This window comes from Nycticebus coucang, chromosome 9, assembly GCF_027406575.1.
Source record: "Nycticebus coucang isolate mNycCou1 chromosome 9, mNycCou1.pri, whole genome shotgun sequence".
NCBI lineage: Eukaryota > Metazoa > Chordata > Mammalia > Primates > Lorisidae > Nycticebus > Nycticebus coucang.
This window is the reverse complement of record NC_069788.1, coordinates 49,544,486-49,566,164: the sequence shown is the minus strand read 5'-3', so window position 1 is coordinate 49,566,164 and position 21,679 is coordinate 49,544,486. Positions and strand designations below refer to the sequence as shown.

General features: G+C 43.4%; 1 protein-coding gene and 1 pseudogene across 3 annotated transcripts; both read left to right on the top strand.

Moving 5' to 3' along the window:
• The first annotated feature begins 3,189 nt into the window (after positions 1 to 3,189).
• Positions 3,190 to 4,851, top strand: LOC128594275 (WD repeat-containing protein 48-like; annotated as a pseudogene).
• Positions 4,852 to 7,655: 2,804 nt separating this feature from the next.
• Positions 7,656 to 14,722, top strand: LOC128594272 (HLA class I histocompatibility antigen, alpha chain G-like). 3 transcript variants are annotated; one of them, XM_053602945.1, is made up of 8 exons: positions 7,657 to 8,093; positions 8,203 to 8,472; positions 8,703 to 8,978; positions 9,806 to 10,081; positions 10,207 to 10,320; positions 10,741 to 10,773; positions 11,115 to 11,230; positions 12,405 to 14,689. In XM_053602945.1, exons 1-8 carry the CDS (start codon positions 7,745 to 7,747, stop codon positions 12,411 to 12,413), a joined length of 1,443 nt encoding a protein of 480 aa, XP_053458920.1. In that variant the 5' UTR covers positions 7,657 to 7,744; the 3' UTR covers positions 12,414 to 14,689. The 3 variants fall into 3 exon arrangements, with proteins under 3 accessions (XP_053458921.1, XP_053458922.1, XP_053458920.1); XM_053602946.1 differs by lacking the exon at positions 8,703 to 8,978 and having other exon boundaries at positions 7,656 to 8,093; positions 12,405 to 14,722; XM_053602947.1 differs by lacking the exons at positions 10,741 to 10,773; positions 11,115 to 11,230; positions 12,405 to 14,689 and adding an exon at positions 10,868 to 11,050 and having other exon boundaries at positions 7,656 to 8,093; positions 10,207 to 10,331.
• Positions 14,723 to 21,679: the final 6,957 nt, after the last annotated feature.

The window sequence follows — 21,679 nt, the reverse complement described above, 5'->3', positions numbered from 1 at the left end:
CTTTTCTTTTTCATTTTTTTTAATTATTTGTTTATTTATTTATTGCAGTTTTGGCCTGGGCCGGACTTGAACCTGCCACCCCTGCTATATGGGGCCAGTGCCCTACTCCTTGAGTCACAGACGTCACCCTTACCCTTTTCTTAATTCTTTTTTCCATAATGTTTGTTTCCCATGTAACCTCGTAGTATTCTGAGGAGGGGAACATGGAAAGTAAAATGTGAAACTATAAACATCTAAAAACATCCTTAGGCTATCTGTCACTTATACTTGACTTGATACAGAATTTTGCGTTGAAAATATTTTTCCTTGGAATTTGGAAACTATTGCTTCATTGTCTTCTAGCTTCAACACAGGCTGCTTTTTGCTGCCTTTTGAAGTTTTCAGAATATCTTTTCTACCCTCTTCTGAAATTTCATCATGATGTGTCATAGTGTGGGTCTATTTTTATTACTTGTGGTTGAGCAATCCAAAGGGTAATCTTTTGTTGTAAACTCTGAGGCATATTCTTGAATTATTTTTTAGTCATTTCCTTCTCTCCATTTTTTTGTGAAACTTGTGTTATGGTGTTGTTGGAATTCCTTAATTGACAGTACGATATTCTTATTTTTTTCTTTCCTTTTTGCAATTACTATTCCATTTTATTACGACTTTTACCCTCCCATTTATCTGTTGCATTACTCATTTCTATGACTCATTCATTTCTATCATTTCTATGATTCTGTAAGCATAGTTTTAATTTCCAGAGTTTGTTCTTATCATTTCTATGATTCTCTAATCATAGTTTTAACTTCCAGAATTTTTTCTTGTTCTTGTATATAATTTTATATAAATGTGTCCCTATGTCATAAATACCATATGTTTCTAATGTCTTTTGTATATGATAGTTCACAGTGGTGGGAACCTGTTTGGTCTCTTTCTCATCTGCTTTCATGGTATCATGAAATCGTCTCTCGGAATTTAGTGGTGATTTTACACTTACTTTGGTAATTTTTGCTAAATGTCCATCTCCCTCATGACAATGCAGACTTCATAGCACCAGGATCTTAAATTAGCTCTTCTGGTATCTTCGGTGTCTAGGCAATATCTTGATTCACCTGAGGCTTTGAAATATGCACTGGATGCTCAGTGTTTGTGTGGTTTGGGCCCTGAAGTCACACCACTCCTCAATGTCCTCCTGAGCTCTGAGCCTAGTGGCCACCTGCTATAGAATGTTCTGGGACATTGGACAGTTCACTTCAATGGGATACAGGGTCACACTCTCCTACTTTACGGGCAGTTGTCAATAACACATAAGTCAACATGGCCTCTGAGAGAAAATCCCCTGGGTTCCATCCAGGCTCCACTATCTCTTTACCCTCTCTGAGTCTTTCTTTCCCTGTCTGTACAAAGGATGCATATTGGGTTCATCATGGATTTGCTCTAAAGATTAAACTGATTCTCTATGGCTCGGCACCTGTAGCTCAAGCGGCTAAGGCCCCAGACACATACACCAGAGCTGGCAGGTTCGAATCCAGCCCGGCCCGCCAAACAACAATGACGGCTGCAACCAAAAAATAGCTGTGCATTGTGGTGGGCGCCTGTAGTCCCAGCTACTTGGGAGGCTGAGGCAGGAGAATCGCTTGAGCCCAGGAGTTGGAGGTTGCTGTGAGCTGTAATGCCACCACACTCTACCCAGGGTGACAGCTTGAGGCTCTGTCTCAGGAAAAAACAAAAATTAATCACATTTCATAGTCCACATTTTAATTTTGTTCACATTTATTTATTCCTGACATAAACATTTGTTTGATATTTTCATTTTCTAAGTTGCGTTCTAATATTCATTAATCATTTTCCAAATGGGATGTAAGTATTTTAAAATATTGAATTTAATATTCTAAATAAAAATATCAGATATCTAAGAACTGATCTGACACTAGGCCTCAGTGCTATGTGAAGCTAGCCTGATATTCTTTGCTAAACCCTGTTATTCTCCTGTTGGACAAAACATCAACATCAGACAAGGTCATTCTGAGATGATGCTAACGTGACATAAAGCAAGAACACTTCATAGATTTATCTAAGCACTCTTCCTGCTGATATGAACGGCTGATGCTTCTCTACTAATTACAACTTTAACCTTCTCTAGTCCACCCTCTCTCGTGATAAGATTTATTGAGACACCCAATTACAGAATTGCCTCCGCTTCCTGACAAGTACCAAGCTAGAGTGAAGCTTACTTCCTTACACCATCCCTAGAATCACCCAACCAAAGGCCAAATCAGGGAATACGTTCTTTCTAACACTCTCTTGCTGAGACATCACAAGGTTCACAGTGAACATTCTCGCACTTGGCAATAAGTGATAAACCAGACGTCTTCACCCACAGGTATGTTCCCGGTGGCCTTTGGCAGAGGGGCGTGGACATATCACTATTGTCTATGAATTTTTTTTATATGTCTTTTAGGTTGATTATGAGAAAGGGTGTGTATATTTTTATGTTGTAGTTACCAAAAAGAAGTTTTTAAATTTGTAAGTAGTTAAAATTACCATCATTTTTCCTTATGGTTTTTCATCTTTGGATCATACATGGAGTACCCTTCCTCACTCCTCAATTATAAACATTTCATATATATTTTCACAATCAGAAAAAAAGAATCTGAGGGGGAAGGAAAAAAATTATTAGGACATGGGGGAAGGAGAAGCAACAAGTAAGGAATTCTAAGGTGTGTGTACAGGGCCTACAGGGTACCTGAAGGATGTCATATTCAGTAAATGGTTTATCTTGGGATAAATGAAGACTTATTTGTCTCCTAGTGTTTACCAGGTTAAATCAAACAATAACACCAGAATCCAACACAATAAACACAAGGATTAGTTTGCACTGGTAATGGGTATTTTTGAGCACTTACAACCTTGAGGTAATAAATCATGTTTTGGTTAATGTCTGTACACTCTAGTTATCTACAAAAAAATAATTTTAAAAAATTTAGCTGGGCATTGTGGTGGGTGCATATAGTCCCAGCTGCTCGGAGGCTGAGGCAGGAAGATGATTTGCGCCCAGGAGTTTGAGGTTACACTGAGCTATAATGACACCATGTACTCTAGGCTGGGCAATAGAGTGAGACTCTGTTTCAAAAAAAAAGAAAAGAAAAAGAGATCAACATGTGAGATGCAGCTTATCTTTGGTTGAACACCACAAGGTGGAGGAAAATGCAGGTTTCCTATGTTGTTCAAGATGAAGTGGAAAAGGATATTCAAAATGGAGTCAATGCCTCGCAGCTGAATCTAACACTGAATAGATTTTTCACAGCTTGTTAAGACTCCATTATAGAAATGTGGAGTGTCAGTCAGCAGAAGCAAGATCCAAACAGCATCAATGGAACACCATACTGATCAGGTAAATGACACTATATACTCTGCTATAATGGGAAAACATTAACATCTGCTTCTTCAGCTGGGCGCCTATGGCTCAGGGGCTGGGTTCTAGCCACATACACTGGAGCTGGCAGGTTGGAACCCAGCCTGGGCCTGTCAAACAACAATGTCAACTACAACTAAAAAATAGCCGGGCATTGTGGCGGGCATCTGTAGTACCAGCTACTTGGGAGGCTGAAGCAAGAGAATCACTTAAGCCCAAGAGTTTGAGGTTGCTGTGAGCTATGATGCCACAGCACTCTACCGAGGGCGACATAATGAGACTCCGTCTCAGAAAAAAAAGAAAATCTGCTTCTTCTGACACAACAGTAAAAGTATGGAATGCACATAAGAGATTTTGAGTGTCAACATTAATGTCATATAAGAATTATGTAAGGGCGGCACCTGTGGCTCAAGGAGTGGGGCACCGGTCCCATATGCCGGCGGTGGCGAGTTGAAACCCAGCCCTGGCCAAAAAAAACAAAAAAAGAATTATGTAAAGGCCTTTGCATATGCCAAAATTAAAGAACTGGTAGCATCAGCTGGGTTAGACAGACCAAGATTCCATTAGGGTGTGAATAGTCTAATAGCATTGACTGCCTCAAATAACACTGTCACAACTTCTTTAAGTGTGAGCAAAGATTCCATTTATAACCTGGTCATGAAGAAACTGAGAACAATCATTGTATCGGGGCTCACTTTGAAGGTGTTAAGGGTATGGAATCCGTGTGCAAAACCAATAAAGTTTAAAGGCACATGGGTAATGTGAAAGTTGCTGTGGAACAGAAATGGCATGCAGTCTTTCCAGCAGTTCCAATGGGATAATTGGCCTTAGGTTCCTTGCCCTACAGCAATGTATAGCAACATACCAAGTCCATGATGAAGGTGTTTGGGCCCTGCAAGTCTAGGATGCCTTCACACACATGTATTCTAATGGAGGAGACAGGAAGACTTATGGTACAGACCTAAGAAACCCTGGTTGGGCGGCGCCTGTGGTTCAAGGAGTAGGGTGCCGGTCCCATATGCCGGAGGTGGCAGGTTCAAACCTAGCCCCGGCCAAAAACCACACCAAAAAAAAAAAAAAAAAAAAAGAAACCCTGGCAGTCGGGGCTAATTTGTGAAGAAAAAGCACCAGTTCTCAAGATAGAGCTTGATGGATCTGCTTATCCTCCCCCGCTACAACCTGGGTTACAAAAACGAAGTCTACAGTAACTAAATGGACATTGAAGGGAATCTATAATTTCAGAGCCTCTGGAGATCATGACAATGACTGTTGTGATCCTGTAATACCCTTTGTTCACAACCTGACCAGGTTATTAAAGGGGGTGCTAGTATTAGTCAGTGCCACATTGTTAATAAGAAACATATTCATCAAAGTTTAATAATAATGTGGCATACCAGGATGTACTGAAGACATGTAAAGTTAAAGATCTGGACAAAGCAGATTTTGAAGATTAAGATTTTAAATGGTGGCTCAGCGCTGTAGCTCAGCGGTTAGGGCACCGGCCACATACACTGAGGCTGGCAGGTTCGAACCCGGCTCAGGCCTGCCAAACAACAACAACTACAACAAAAAAATAGTCAGGTGTAGGCTCGGCACCCTGTAGTGCAGGGAAAACCCTTGAAGAAATCAGTCTGGGCGAATATTTTATGAGGAGGACCCTCCAGGCAATTGAAGCAGCTTCAAAAATACACTACTGGGGAGGGAGGGGGGTGGGACCTTGGTGTGTGTCACACTTTATGGGGGCAAGACATGATTGCAAGAGGGACTTTACCTAACAATTGCAATCAGTGTAACCTGGCTTATTGTACCCTCAATGAATCCCCAACAATAAAAAAAAAAAAATGTAATGGGGGAAAAAAAAAAGAAAATATTTCAAACTGTATATAAAACCAGCACATTGTACCCCATGATTGCATTAATGTACACAGCTATGATTTACAAAAAAATAAATAAATAAAACTTCCCCTAAAATAAAAAAAATACACTACTGGGACCTGATCAAACTAAAAAGCTTCTGCACAGCCAAGAACACAGTAAGTAAAGCAAGCAAACAGCCCTCAGAATGGGAGAAGATATCCTCAGGTTATGTCTCCAACAAAGGTTTAATAACCAGAATCCACAGAGAACTCAAACGTATAAGCAAGAAAAGAACAAGTGATCCTATCTCAGGCTGGGCAAGGGACTTGAAGAGAAACTTCTTTAAAGAAGACAGGTGCACGGCCTACAGACATATGAGAAAATGCTCATCATCTTTAATCATCAGAGAAATGCAAATCAAACTTTGAGACATCATCTAACTCCAGTAAGATTAGCCCATATCACAAAATCCCAAGACCAGAGATGTTGGCGTGTATGTGGAGAAAAGGGAACACTTCTACACTGCTGGTGGGAATGTGAATTAATACATTCCTTTCGGAAAGATGTTTGGAGAACACTCAGAGATCTAAAAATAGATCTGCCATTCAATCCTATAATTCCTCTACTAGGTATATACCCAGAAGACCGAAAATCACATTATAACAAAGATATTTGTACCAGAATGTTTATTGCAGCCCAATTCATAATTGCTAAGTCATAGAAAAAGCCCAAGTGCCCATCAATCCACGAATGGATTAATAAATTGTGGTATATGTACACCATGGAATATTATGCAGCCTTAAAGAAAGATGGAGACTTTACCTCTTTCATGTTTACATGGATGGAGCTGGAACATATTCTTCTTAGTAAAGTATCTCAAGAATGGAAGAAAAAGTGTCCAATGTACTCAGCCCCATTATGAAACTAATTTATGACTTTCACATGAAAGCTATAACCCACTTATAACCTAAGAATATGGGGAACAGGGAGAGAGGGGAGAGTGGTGGGAGGATGGGCAGAGGGAGGGTGATTGGTGGGATTACACCTGTGGTGCATCTTACAAGGGTACACGTGAAACTGAGCAAATGTAGAATATAAATGTCTTAACACAATAACTAAGAAAATGCCAGGAAGCCTATGTTAGCCAGTGTGATGAAAATGTGTCAAACAGTCTATAAAACCAGTGTATGGTGCCCCATGACTGTATTAATGTACACAGTTATGATTTTATTATAATAAGAAAAAATAAATTATTGTGCTGGCCCCACACAGTAGGGGTGCCGAGTTTGAACCTCCAGTGGTCTTATTAACAACAACAACAGCAGCAACAAAATCCTATGGTGTCAGAGTAAAGGAATATCAGAGAGTTAATTTGGTATCCATGACCCGGGAGTATACATATTTGGTTTTGCAAAGATCATATGCAGGTTTTATTGTATCTGTATCCTGATCTTCTTTTCACTGTTCTAACAATCTAAAGCTTTCTTAGAATCATTTGGATCTTGTACAGAATATCACGTATTGGGGATGAACACTTCAACTTTTGGCAGAAAATACTCTGGATTTCCGCACAGTCATTTATATTCAGAATAGATCAATGGTCCTCCCCCACAAAACTGCATAAGCCAAGCCTCCTGTAGAAAGCCGGAGCACATGTGCCTTCAGAGGGCAGCTTATTCAGTCTCATTGCCTTCCCAGCCTGTGTGTGGCCTGTCCCCACAAGAGGAGGAGCTGGGGAGTTCATAGGAGGGAGGGGTTTTTTCTTTTCTACATCTTCACAGGTTCGGCTGGAGGTACCTGATGGGTCCAGGTCTACACCTTACTTACTATTTGAGATAGTCTGACCCACACAATGGCAGACACAGGCTTTCCTCACTCCTTTGAAAAGTGCACAGGCCATTTGCCTCCTGCATTTTAAAGAACTGAGCAAAGACACAGCCATGTTTCCAATGAGCTGAAATAGTCATTCGCCCTCAGAGAACAACCAGCTTCTTTAGAGGGAAAAAAACGTCCTTTTATTTCTCTGTTGGATACAACAGTGTCCTTTGGTACATATTGTTAGCAATAGTTGTGAATTAATGGCAAAAAGTTTGTTTTCATTCACCAGCCCGCAGTCGTGTTTGCGCGAGGAGACTTTTGAGAAAAGAAATGGGTTTTGCTGGGCTATTTTGCCCTGTGTGTTGAGCCTTGGGTGGTTGTGCTCCCTTCCTGTCATAGATCTGACTGCCAGCATGATTGTACTTTTACCCCCTCCACTCAAACCAGCAATACAATTTTTTTTACAAAAAAAAAAAATGATCTATGGTGCCAAAAGAGTAAAAAATTCAGTATTCACAGTTGTATATAAAATAACGCTTTTATTTAAAATATTTCAAAAACAAACAAACAAACAACAAAAAAAAAAAACCTAGTGTATAGAGATCCTGAACCCTCAAAGTTTAAGAACTGGGGAATTACACAGGCACTGAGCCCGGACTGAGAGACAATGTGATGAAGAGCGCACAGTGCAGAAGGAGAGGGGTGAGACAAAGTTCCAGGTTCCTGGGCAAGGCTGTCAGTCTCAGGGTCCAGGGTATGTCTAGGGTGGAGAGGCAGCATATTTGTCTCCGGAGTTTCATTTCTCTAACACCGCGTCAGTTCCTCCCTCCAGCTCCAGTTCTCACACCCAGTGTGGGTTTCCGGAGAAGTCAATTCCCATCCCCGCAGTCCCTGGTTGTAAAGTCCCCACAGACAAACCCAGACTCAACGTCTCCCCAGACCCCGAGGATGAAGGTCACAGCGCCCCGAACCCTCCTCCTGCTTCTCTCCGGGTTCCTGGTCCTGACCGAGACCTGGGCAGGTGAGTGCGGCGTCGGGAGGGAAACGGCAGGTGGCAGTGAGGGACCCTCCCAGCCGGGAGCCGCGCCGGGAGGAGGGTCGGGCGGAGTCTCAGCCCCTCCCGCCCCCAGGCTCCCACTCCCTGCGGTATTTCCACACCGCCGTGTCCCGGCCCAGCCGCGGGGAGCCCCGGTTCATCGCCGTCGGCTACGTGGACTACACGCAGTTCGTGCGGTTCGACAGCGACGCGGAGAATCCGAGGATGGAGCCGCGGGCGCCGTGGGTGGAGCGGGAGGGGCCGGAGTATTGGGAGCAGGAGACGCGGCGCGCCAAGGGCCACGCACAGGCTTTCCGAGTGAACCTGAGAACCCTGCGCAGCTACTACAACCAGAGTGAGGACGGTGAGCGGCCCCGGGCGCAGGTTAGGATCCCTCTCCGTCCCCCACGGACGGGTCAGGGTCTCCCAAGTCTATGGATCGGAGCTCATCCCGAGACCACGTGACTTACTGGAACTTCAACCCGAGAACAGCTCGGGCTAGTTAGCTCCTATTTCTCTTTCGGTTTAAGTTGGAGGAGGGGAGGGGGTCTGAGTGGGCGCGGCTGACTGCGGGGCGGGGCGGGGCGGGGCCAGAGTCCCACACTCTGCAGTGGATGCACAGCTGCGACTTGGGACCGGACGGGCGCTTCCTCCGCGGGTACGAGCAGTTAGCCTACGACGGTGCGGATTATCTGTCCCTGAACGAGGACCTGCGCTCCTGGACCGCGGCGAACCCAGTAGCTCAGATCTCAAAGCACAAATCAGAAGTGGCGGGTGAGGCGGAGTTTCAGAGGGCCTACCTGGAGGAAGAGTGCGTGGAGTGGCTCCGCAGATACCTGGACAGCGGGAATGACACGCTGCAGCGCGCGGGTACGAGGGGCGTGGGGCCCATCTCCTTTGACCAGGGGCTGTGCCAGCAACCAGCAGCTCTCCAGAAGTGGAGGAAAGAAAATAGGACAGAGGCCCCGATATCGCTCCTCCCTGGAATCGAGAGAGGAAGGCCACCTCGGTTTCCTGATTCTGTACCAGAAAGCGCCTCACCCAATGGGCCTGCCCTTCTCTGAGAGGCAATTAAGGAATCCAGTCTCCCTGAGGATGCACAGGGAGAAAAAGACCATCCTTGAAATAACTCATCAGTGGTTCTTTAGCAGCAGCTTTAGGAACCCTGGGGGACTTTCAGGCCTTTTCTCTGCCCTACTCCCAGCATCTCTGGAAGTCTCACTCCTGCTTTTCTAGGTGAACTCGGACTCCACCCAGGTCAGGACCACGAGTCCTCCTTGTCCCTAGAGAGACCTGGTGCCTTCTACACTAGGCTATATCATCACAGTTCTAGAACTTTCTAGTGAATAGGGGATTGTCCCAGATGCCTGAGTTCAAGCTTGTAGTTAGGAGGGTTTGGGGGTTTGGGTTTTGTTTTGTTTTGTTTTCCAGTTTAGTAGGAGGGTACAAACAATTGGATTTCATTATTTGTGTTTGTTAGGTAAAGTCCAAGTTGTAGTTGTGCCCTTCACCCAGGAGCTGTGCCATATATCTTTGCATTGTACCTGTTAGGTGGGAGCGCACAGTCCCACTGGTGGCTAAGTTTTATGTTCCCCTCTCCCACCCTAATTGTCCTGTTCCTTTTAGGATGATCAGGAGTATGGGTGGAGTGTCCCATGAAGAATGCAAATGTTTCTTAATTTTCTGATCCTTCTCAGACCCTCCAAAAACATACATCACCCACCACCCAGTCTCTGACCATGAGGTCACCCTGAGGTGCTGGGCCCTGGGCTTCTACCCTGCGGAGATCACAGTGACCTGGCAGCGGGATGGGGAGGACCAGACCCGGGACACAGAGCTGATAGAGACAAGGCCTTCAGGGGATGGAACCTTCCAGAAGTGGGCAGCTGTGGTGGTGCCTTCTGGAGAAGAGCAGAGATATACTTGCCATGTGCAGCATGAGGGGCTGCAGGAGCCCCTCACCCTGAGATGGGGTAAGGAGGGGGATGGAGAGGGTGTTATGTGTCTTCTTGGGGAAAGGAGGGACCCTTTTGGAGTCCTTCAGAAAGTAAGGGTTAAGGCCTAGGGTCGGATCACTCACCTTCCTGTCCTTTCCCAGAGTGGCCTTTCCGGCCCAGCATCCACTGGCTGGTCATCATTGTTGTCCTTATTTCCCTTGGTGCTGTGCTTCCTGGAGCTATGGTCGCCACTATGATAATGAAGAAGAGCTTAGGTAAGGAAGGGGTGAGGGGAGAGATATGGGTTTTTTTGCCCCAATAGGGGTTTTAAGCCCAGGCAGAAGTGTGCCCTGCACTGTTACTAGGAAATACCTTCCACACACACACACACCTGGGGTCCTATGTGCCAACACTTAGTCTTTTGTAAAACACATGTGACAGTGAAGGGCAGAGGTGAATTCTGATGACTGTGGTGATGGGGACCTCATCCCCAGCAGTCACAGGTCAGAGGGGAAGGACCTTGTTCAGGACAGACCTCTAGGAGGGCAATTGGTCCAGTCACTCATTTCCTCATATATCCTGATCCTGCCCTGAGTCTACAGAAACTTCTTTGGGGTCCAAGACTTGGGGGTTCCTCTAGGACCTCACGGCCCTGCCTCCTCCCTGGCCTCTTACAGAATATTTTCTTCCCACAGGTGAAAAAGGAAGGAGCTACCCTCAGGCTTCAAGTAAGTATGAGAAGGGGTGAACTTTGAGAAATGTGAGATAATATAAACAGGAGCTCCTGGAGGAGCTCCCCTACCCCATGCTTCCTCCTTCTAGTTCTATCTCCTGTGGGCTCTGACCAGGTCCTGTTTTTGTTCTACTAAAGGCTCTGATGTGTCTCTCACAGCTTGTAAAGATGAGACCCAATCAGGCCTGACTCAGGAGGGGGTGGAACAGAGGGGACATGACTGTCTTGTAGGGTTTCTCTGGGTTTGGGCATTTTGATGGAGCAGTGGGCTGTTGAGAGTATCAGCACATGCAGTTACTATTCTGAATTTATATGTGATACATGCTTCTATTGCAGGAGATAGTGCGCAGCAAGCAGGGTCAGTTCCCTGGGGACAGCACAGCTGGCTTCTTCATGGACACTCCCCAGTTCGTTTGGTGTACACTTTGAAACCAAATGGTTCTAGTCACACTGTACGTACGCGAGATATTTGACAAGTGTAAAGGAAAACAGGAATATGAGAAACTCTAAATCCTTAGAAGACCAGTATGTTGCCTTACTTAAAACTATAATTGTACAAGCATCACTGTAAAAACTAAGAATTTAAGAGAGTTGTTTCAGGTGGTAGCTAAGCATTGCTATTGGTTTTCACCTGAAAAAAAAAATCAATTAAATATAAAAACATGAAAGAGGGTAGGAAGGACACTCAGGCACACTCACCAGAGAGGAGAATTTATTAGCAAAGACGTATGGGGAGCTTTTCAGCTGATTATGGTAGCATTAGAGCCATTTCAGTCATGCTCTGAGACATCTAGCTCAGAAGCGGAAGAACAGCCCCCCACTACTGCCTCCAGAGGTGGAGGAGAGGGCTGGGGAAGAACCTCCTGAGCAGCCCATTTATGAGGAGCCTGTGAGAGCCCCTGATTCGGACAGTCCAGTTCTCTCTGCAAAAAAAGATTTCCAGTGACTCAGATAAAGAGTGTTGAGACATGTGGGTGAGTTTATAAGTCAGGACATTTAGGGAACTTATCACTTAAAAACCCCTAATCCTGTATACTCAATGGCACAGAAAAAAGAGCCTGTTAACACCTCAAATAAAGATCTAATTGATTTTGATAGTGACTCACTTGTCACTAGTCACTCAAACACAGAAAAAAGGTGACATTAAAAAAGAACTTATCAGTTAGTAATGGTAGCATTAGATCCTTTTCAATCAGGTTCAGACACAGAGGAAATACCTCCTTCACCTGAACTGAAAGAGGAAAAGGCGCCTCCTAAACAACCAGTGTATAATAAGCCTGTAAAAATTCCTGAGCCTAACTGCTCAATAGGGCAAAAAGAAGAGGTTGTTAATACTTTTGATAAGGATCTCATAGATTTTAATAGTGAAAAAAACAGACCCACCAATGTGGCAGGCAGATTAACTAAAGTACCCTGTTTCCCTGAAAATAAGACAGTGTCTTATATTAATTTTTGCTCCCAAAGATGCACTAGGTCTTATTTTCAGGGGATGTCTTATTTTGCCATGAAGAAGGATATATGGTACACATTTATTGTTAAATGAAAATAAAGGAAATTTATTACCTGTATACAGTACGGTAGTACGGTAGTTGTCAACACAAACCAAACTGTGAATCCTACCTTCAGTCATCATGAGGGCGGCCGAGAGCATCAGGCAGTGTCACCAGAGAAAGACCAGCACTCACCACCTTCGCTGAGTCCCGTCAGCTCTGATCCTCCTGTTCTTCTACACGCATCTGTGAAAGTCTCCTCTGCCCCACCCTGCAATCACCGCTCACTCCGACCTCCGCTCCGCCTCCACACAGCAGTGACGTCAGGATTCCCGTAACATCACTGGTTGCTAGACACCAGTCAGGGCGGCCCTAGCAACCAGCTTATGGTAAATTAATTTTCATTCAGAGACAGAGCCTGGGGGGGGCCTTATTTTGGGGGGAATGCCTTATATTTCACCCAGAAGGAAACCTGTAAGTAGGTCTTATTTTCAAAGGGTGTTTTATTTTCAGGGAAATACAGTAAAAGAAAACAAAATATCCAAGTTTAAAAAACTTTTAACTCATTATTGTAAAGTTATTGATAATTGTTTTCCAACCCTTTTGTCTTGTGCACCACCGCTGCCACCACCACCCTGGCTGTTCCTGCCCCGCTGCAGCTCCCTCCCCTCCCTTTTGCTCTGACGATTCCTTTGACTGTTTCAGTTTAGTAACAGGTTCCTCTTCTTTTTCCAAATACCAGAGTAGGAACAGTTTCTAATAAAAAAAGCTTTTACCAGCATTCAACTTCAAAATAGTGTTACATTAGATCATTATATTAAGGTATATAAAGAAGTAAAATCTAACGTTTTCCAAGCTAATTTATTAATAATTGCTCTTAAAGGCACAATCATTTTTACTAAAACAAGGTATAATTAAGAAAAAAATCCAGTAAATGGCACTGTCCACATCTCCCAGGTCGATATTGCCATAAAATTTTTAAAAGTTTTGAAAAATGCTGTTTTTGCATACGGTCCTAATTCTTCATGTGTAATGGGCATACTAGAAGCTTATTATAAAGACAATTTGTTAACTCCAGAAGATTAGAGCAATTTAGCCTGCATTACTTTAAGTCCAGGGCAATATATTCAGTTCAGATCGTGGTGAACTGAAGAGACTAAAAAACAAACTAATCGAAACCAGGTTGAAGTACCTCTTTCCTTTTCCTTTGATCAATTAATAGATTCAGGTGACTATGAAAGCCTTGAATGTCAAACCCATTATACCAATACTTTACTTTTACAAATAAAAGATGTTTGTCTTAAAGCCTGGCAGCACCTCGATAAAAAAGGAAAAATTCCACAGTACTTTACCAAAATATTTCAAGGAAATAATGAGCCTTTCTCTGAATTCATTGCCCGTTTACAGATGACTATTGAACACTCCATTCCTGGACCAGAGGCTCGCAAAATGTTACTTTTACAATTAACCTTTGAAAACGTGAACACAGATTGTAAGCATGCCATGGCAGGTCTGAAAAATGAAGATAATTTAACAATTAATCAATATATTCGGCCTGCAGTGAGGTTGGCTCAAGCACATATAAAACTAATATCCATGCCACAGCCTTAGCTTCTGCCTTGCAGACTAATAATAAAAAAGCAAAATGTTTTAATTGTGGAAAAATTGGTCATTTTAGAAAAGAATGTCGTAAAGGCAAAAACGAAAATAAACTGCCTGGGCTTTGTAGATGCTGTTATAAAGGGAGGCATTGAACGAATGAATGCTGCTCCGTTAAAAACAAGGACAGTAACATTCTTCCTCCTCTTAAAGAACAAGCTTCTGCTAATATTAATGACAATCAGGAAAACTCCAATGCAAGGCTTAGCTCGAAGCCCCCAAACAAAAATCTTGAACCAGCAGTTCCCTATCAGCAATGGCAAAGCCCATGCTCAAATAAATCAAAATTAGAACCAGAAATAAAAAAACTAAAATTCAAGTACAGAATCTGTTTCATGCTACGCAAGAAAGCACAGCTTTAGACCTTCCACTTCTAATTGATGTTAATCTTAGCTGTGAAAAAGCTCCTAAAAGATTGTCTACAGGAGTATACAGCCCGATTCCCCCCGGAACTATAGGACTTATTTTAGGAAGAAGCAGCCTTACTATGAAAGGACTTAATATTCACCCTGGAATTATTAATGAGAATTATAAGAGTGAAATTTTAATAATGGCTTCAGCCACTATGGATCTTTACTTATCTGCTGGACACCGTGTGGCTCAAATCCTGATTTTACCTTATTATAAAGGCAAAGCAGCTCCAGTTACCAAAGAAGGTAGATTTGGAAGTACAGGCAAACAGATTTTTTGGCATGCTCTAGTTTAGGGGTCCTCAAACTTTTTAAACAGGGGGCCGGTTCACTGTCCCTCAGACCATTGGAGGGCCGGACTATAGTTTAAAAAAAAAAAAAAAACTATGAACAAATTCCTATGCACACTGCACATATCTTATTTTGAAGTAAAAAAACAAAATGGGAACAAATACAATATTTAAAATGAAGAACAAGTAAAGTTAAATGAACAAACTTACCAGTATTTCAGTGGGAACTGCTTTTGGCTAATGAGATGGTCAATGTCCCGTTCCATATTTGTCACTGCTAGTCGTAACAAGTGATGCAAGTGTGCATCAGTTAGTCTAGATCTAGTTGGAGATTTCAGATGTTTCATTCTGGAAAAAGTCTGTTCACAGACATAACTGCTGCCAAAGATGGTTGCCATTTTGAGTGTGTGGTTCCTGAGATTAGGGTATGTCTCAGAGGGGAGAGATGAATAGAAATTAGGAAGGCTGCTTGACTTGAATGCATCTTTCAGAGGGTCACAATTCTGCAGTTCAGCCAGTTCCATTTGGTAAATTGTATCCACATTTTCAATGTCAATAGAAAATGGTTTACGGAAAAGCTGTATGTCCTGTTCATGGAGATGAAGCTCTTTAAATCTAAATTGGAACTCCTTTTGCAACTTTTCCAGTGAATCCACACATGTTTTGTTTGGGAATGCAACCAATGGATTTTCCACTAACAGATTTTGAGTTGTGGGGAGATGGCAGAAATTTTCCTCCTTCACTTGTTTGATGAGGAGGCCTAATTTTACTTCAAATGCTTTCACATGTGATTGCATATCACAGATGAGCTTTTCCTTTCCTTGAAGTTGCACATTGAAACTGTTGAGTAGCTCTGTTACATCTGTCAGAAAGGCAAGGTGCCATTTCCATTCTGCATCATTGAGCTCTGGTACTTCTTTGTTTTTTGAAAGCAGAAAAGCTGTAATCTGTGGAAGTAAGTCATAGAAATGTTTCAAAACTCTCCCTCAACTCAGCCAATGGACTTCTGTGTGGTACAGAACATCTTCATAGGCAACATTTAGCTCAGACTGAAATTCCTGAAATTGTCTGTGGTTTAGCGTATTACCTCTAATGAAGTTATCAGAAGATACCACAATTTTCATAACAGGGTCCCACTTCAGTGATTTACTACACAGTGCTTGTTGGTGGTTGAGGCAGTGTGTGGCTATTAAATGAGAATGGTTATGTTGGTCCATCTCTTTGTTAATGCGAGCAATTACTCCTTTCTTAGACCCCACCATGCTAGGAGCACCATCAGTTGTCACACTGGCTAATTTAGCCCAGTCCAACTCCAAACCATTCACAGTTTGGCAAACCTTTTCATAGATATCCTGTCCTGTAGTTGTTCCTTTGATGCTTTGCAGTGCAGCAAGCTCTTCTGTGATGAAGATGAAATATTTAGCTGCTTCTGCTTCACAAAAGTATTTTGCTGAGTTGTCAATGTATTTTTCAGTTTTAATACTTTATCTTTTCTCACTTCTCCAACCAAACAATCATATTTATCTTTATGTTGAGTTTGATAGTGTCCATAGAAATTGTATTCTTTGAACACAGATGCTATATTCTGGCATATCAAACACACAGCTCTTTCCTTGTACTGCATGAAAAAGTAATCATAAGTCCACTGTTGTTTGAATATTCTACACTCCAACTCAGTTTTTCCCTTTCTTGATATCATTGTTTCCTAGGGATTCCAAATTACTATTAGTAAAATACCAATATATATATACAGTGCTACAAAAACAATATACCACCAATAACTTTGCCCACACAGAGAAATATAGACTGCACTGCCCATTGATGTAGTCTGATCAGTGTCCATCAATGCAGCTTTGCCAGTCCACATCATTTCAGCCTTACCAGTGCCCATATTGGTGGAAATCCACTTTTACCTCAGGCTCACGCTGGTGCGGTGTGGGAACTGGCACGATTATAGAGCCGGTTCCTCCACCACCTCTCCAGTTCACACTACCCTATGCGAGCTGCACTGCGATCTGTGAACTTGCACAGGAATCTGATCGCATGGGTCTTCTCACCCATGCGATCAGATTCCACTGCAGGAAAAAAAGAAGTCATGTATGCCTTTTTTCTTCTGAATGTAATGAGAGTTTAGCCATACAAGCATATGGCTGAACTCGCACTGCTCAGAGATTGCAACAGTGTAAACCAGGGCTTACACAGCACACAACATACAATATCATACACAACTGAATAGCAAGCAGAATATAAATGCAGGGGAGTCGGAGAGTTCAGCTCACATTCCACACATGCGCACTGTGGGCCCGGGACAAGTTGGCTACTAAGCAGGACAGGCAGTGGCGGCAAAAACACCTGGTGGGCTGGATAAATGTCCTCAGCGGGCTGCATGTGGCCCATGGGCCATAGTTTGAGGACCTCTGGTTTAATGAGTTATCACAGGAGTGGGATAGGAAGAGGAAGAGAGACCTGCACTAACACTGCACCCCCTCACCATACGATGCCGTATACCAGCAAGAAGGACCTCATCAGATGTAGCTCCTGAAAGAATATGGAGGAGCAGAAAAAGTACCTACAAACAGACTAGGTTCTGGGGAAGACTTAGAAGACAAGACCAGGGAAAAGTTTATAGTCCTGATTGGTGAAGTGGTCATGACCAGAATGTTTATAGGAATGTGGACAGCTTTTTGAGGCTGCCCCGTCCATCACATTTCAGAGCCTACAGGGCAGAATGATTTCAGGAGGCTACCAGGATGTCATCACCCAGGGCTACTCCCCACACCCTAGTGCAATGCTCCAGAGCCATCTTGGATGTAGCTCCTGCCACAGCTCTGGCAAGTAAAAGTCGTAAACCTTGGCAGCATCGATGTGGTGTTAATTTTGCAGTCTTGCCAAAAGCATGAACTGTGGAGGCCTCACAGCCTCTGCTCAGATTTTAAAGATCTCATTGAAAGTCTGAGGGCCCAGGCAGAGACTTGTCACAGAAGACGACCCACCACAGTGACGACCTCACTAGATCAATGCCAAGCGGAAATGTGAACAGGGAGTCTGCTGCAGAGCGTGCATGCTGGGGCAATGCCTAGTAAAACTATGGGAGCAGCATTGCCCCTGGGACCCCAGAACTGTGGAGTCCGGGGCAACACACAGCACCCCACCTGGAAAAGTTTCAGGCACCAGACTCCATCCCATACAAGCAGCCACCTGGATTGTGACCAGATAGGGGACAGCCTGAGGCCTCCTCTGTCTAGGAGATGGGTCATGAAGTCCAAAGAAGCGATTCTCCAGCTTTAATGTCTGCCTACCCACATTGTGGACTTGCTTACAGCCTGTTGCGCTTTTCTTTATCTTATTTCAGATATTCTTGCTAAAGTATTAGTTTCTTCCTAAGTCCAGAACCTTTGCATTTTAGCCACAAACCCGTCATAATTAATGCAAATAAATCAACCTGCAGATATGGTAGAAATGTGGATCCTTATAGTCTTGTCATGGGAATTTTTTGAGAACAGAAGGATAATTGCTGTTCCTTTTTAGTGTTCCAGAAGGGCAAGTTGTTTTCCTTCTCTACTTGCTCTGCCCATTTCTACTTCCTGCCATTTTAGAAGGCTGTGATTTTTTCACTTCAAAGTTCGGCTTTCATCTGTATTCAGTGTTTAATTTTTTTTTTTTGGAGACAGAGCCTCAAGCTGTCACCCTGGGTAGAGTGCCATGACATCACAGTTCGCAGCAACCTCCAACTCCTGGGCTCAAGTGATTCTCCTGTCTCTGCCTTCCAAGCAGCTGGAACTACAGGCATCTGCCACAATGCCCAGCTATTTTTGGTTGCAGTTCATTGTTGTTTGGTGGGCCCAGGCTGGACTCAAACCCACCAGCTCAGGTGTATATGTGGCTGGCACCTTAGCCGCTTGAGCCACAGGCGCCAAGCCTAGTATTTAATTTTTTTTCAGTAATTGCTTATTGTTTATTCTCCTCTTACAAAAAGACACTTGGCACAAATAAATATAAAACAGCATGGCATATTTAGCAATGGGCATAAGCACGTTTTCTTGGTATTCTCCACAGAAATTAATAAAACTGTAAGAAGCACACTCATCTTACCCACCTCCTTCCCTCTAAAAGGAAAAATAGAGGTCAATTCTTTTAATTCCCAATAATTTTTAATAACAGATTATCAAACAATCTAGTACTACTCAGAGACAGGACATCTGAATCAACAAGTTTCAAAAAATATGTGTGCGTGCGCGTGCGTGCATACACACACAAATATGATGTTGGCTGGACATTCCAACTCATGAATATTCTTACAAGTTTTTCATTTCTTATAATTTGCATGAACAGAGTCTGTTCTGTTCAAGTCTGCATGGCAAATAAAACAGAAAGCTAAGTACAACTTGTGTGTGTATATGTGCATGTATATACTTTTCTGTCCTAAGAGAAAGCATTAAATACAGTTATATTTAATATATAGTGAACATACCATGTGTTCTCTTAAAGTCACAAATTCCTGATTTCCTATACCTTAAAGATGTAGGCAAATACCAAAGGCAAATACAAAAACTATTTGTGACCAAATTTAGATAATAAAATACTTGCCTGTTGGCTAGTATTTAATTTTTTATTGTTGTTGTTGTTGCCGTTTTTGGCCAGGGCTGGGTTTAAACCCTCCACCTTCGGCATATGGGGCCGGCGCCCTACTCCTTGAGCCATAGGCACCACCAGTATTTAATATTTTTAAGCCCAACTCCAATTCAAGGCATTTCAACAAATGTGTATTAAATACTCTCTTTTCAAAGACTATATAGCTAGGTCCGAGGTGGCCCTAAGAGACAAATTGGTTCCTGGGTTAATGAAGCTTACCATTTTGTCATAATGAAAAATCAGGCTTGCAGGTAACTAGTGTGATTAGTACTCAAAGAGGGGTACAAAATGTACCTTTCTAAATGCGAAAAGTCAGGAGACCTGGGAAGGTTTCTAAAGAAAAAGATATTTGAATTGGACTTTAAAAATGTAGGTGCCGGTGGTGTCTGTGGCTCAGTGGGTAGGGCACCAGCCCCATATACCGAGGGTGGTGGGTTCAGGCCCAGCTCTGGCCAAACTGAAACAAAAAAATAGCTGGGTGTTGCGGTGGGTGCCTGTAGTCCCAGCTACTCGGGAGGCTGAGGCAGGAGAATTGCCTAAACCCAAGGAGTTGGAGGTTGCTGTGAGCTATGACACCACAGAACTCTACCAAGGGTTAATAAGTGAAACTCTGTCTCCAAAAAAAAAAAAAATTGTAGGTGCCACTCTAGGTATTTTAATTAGCTAGGGATTTAATTCAGGGAGTTAGGGTCTTGTCAGAAAAAACCCATATTAGAATGGCAGAAAGAGCAGGTTCCTTATGCCTCCCAGCTTGACCCTAGAAAAATGCAGAACTGGTCCATGAGGCACTTAACTTTCCATGAGGCCACACTGAACTGTGCTTTCTGGGACCCACCATCACATAGGAGCCCCTGGATACCAGGACACCAGGGAAGAGACAGGTCAAGGAGATCCCACTTCCCTGGCATGACACCCAGTGTATTATTCAGGGACTAGGTGGGGAAACAGAGCCAATGCCACAGGAACAGGTTACAAAAGTCTTGAAGAGTTAAAAGCAAAACAGGATACTTAAGCTGCATTGTGTAGACTGTACTGACTCAGGTAATCAGGTCCTACCTCTTTGGGCCACTGTCTGTGGACAGATCTTTGTGTCCTCATGGCACAACCTGGGCTCCCTTCTGCAGGTGCCTATTCCTATCCGGCCCTGGAGAGGTAACCCAAGGGCAGGAGGGACAGCCACTGTAGAGTGATCATGTCCTCTTTTTACATCTCATTTCCAGCCACAAGATTATGAATCAGATATCTACAAGGTCAGTAGTTCTAAAGTTCAGTTCTGCTATGGCAGAACAGACACCTGCGCCTATTAGCAGAGTCTTAATAGCCCCTCCAAGTCAACTAGCCCAGACTGGGATCTCAGCAGGGGGTGAGATTTATTTTCCAATATTGCAAATGATGTAACCTTGTCTCTTGATGCTGATCTTAAAACATATCCTGATGAAAAGTACAAGAAAAGAAATGAGCACTTACAGGATTCTCTTTCATAATTAAAACCATATCAAAATACCATATGAAGACGAAGGAAATTAAGACCCCTTGGGGAACTTAACAATAGGGGGAAGTGGGAAAGGGGGGGGGTGGGTAGAGGGAGGGGAATCGGTGGGATCACACCTGTGGTGCATATTACAGGGGTATTTGCGAAACTTGGTAAATGTAGAATGTAAATGTTTTGGCACAGTAACTGAGATAACGCCGGAAAGGCTATGTTAACCACTGTGATAAAAATGTGTCAAATGGTTTATGAAGTGAGTGTATGATGCCCCATAATCATATCATTGTATACAGTTATGATTTAATAAAAAAATTAAAAAAAAAAAAAGACCCCTTGGGGGTGAAAAGATTTGAAAAAAAAGAAAAGAAAGTATCAGATGAAAGAGTGTCATTTTAAGTGATAATTTCCACACCCTCTCCCTGGAGGGAATGCATGCAGACTGGGCCTAACACGAGAGAGATGCTTGTCCAGCCATTGCCTGGGTGCTCAAGGAGAGATGCTCACACCTTGAGAAACTGAGAGAAGATGCTAGGTAGGAGAAGCCCACAGGCCAGCTCAAAAGCACAGACCTGGAAGATCCCCGACCAGCTCCAAGTTCTGAATGGTGCAGAGCCTTCCAGGGTTGTACTGCTCAGACCCAGCAGAAAACATGCACTGATCCACCCTGTGCAGATCAGTGTCTCCGCAGGGGATTATAAACGCCTCTAGTCGTGCTGCCTGTAGGGGAACGAATATCCCGTGGGACACTGAGACGGGGAAGAACACTGCACATTGTTTGTTTAATGGCCTGAGTCCATGACAAAGCCTCAGGTGTTGGTCAGTGTCGCTGAAACCAGTACACTTGATTCTTTCTTCCCTCAGTGGTCTTCTGTGCACACCACTATGGACCTGTTTGTTGGGGTCCAGAGATGAAAGGGCCCAGGTCCCCTCC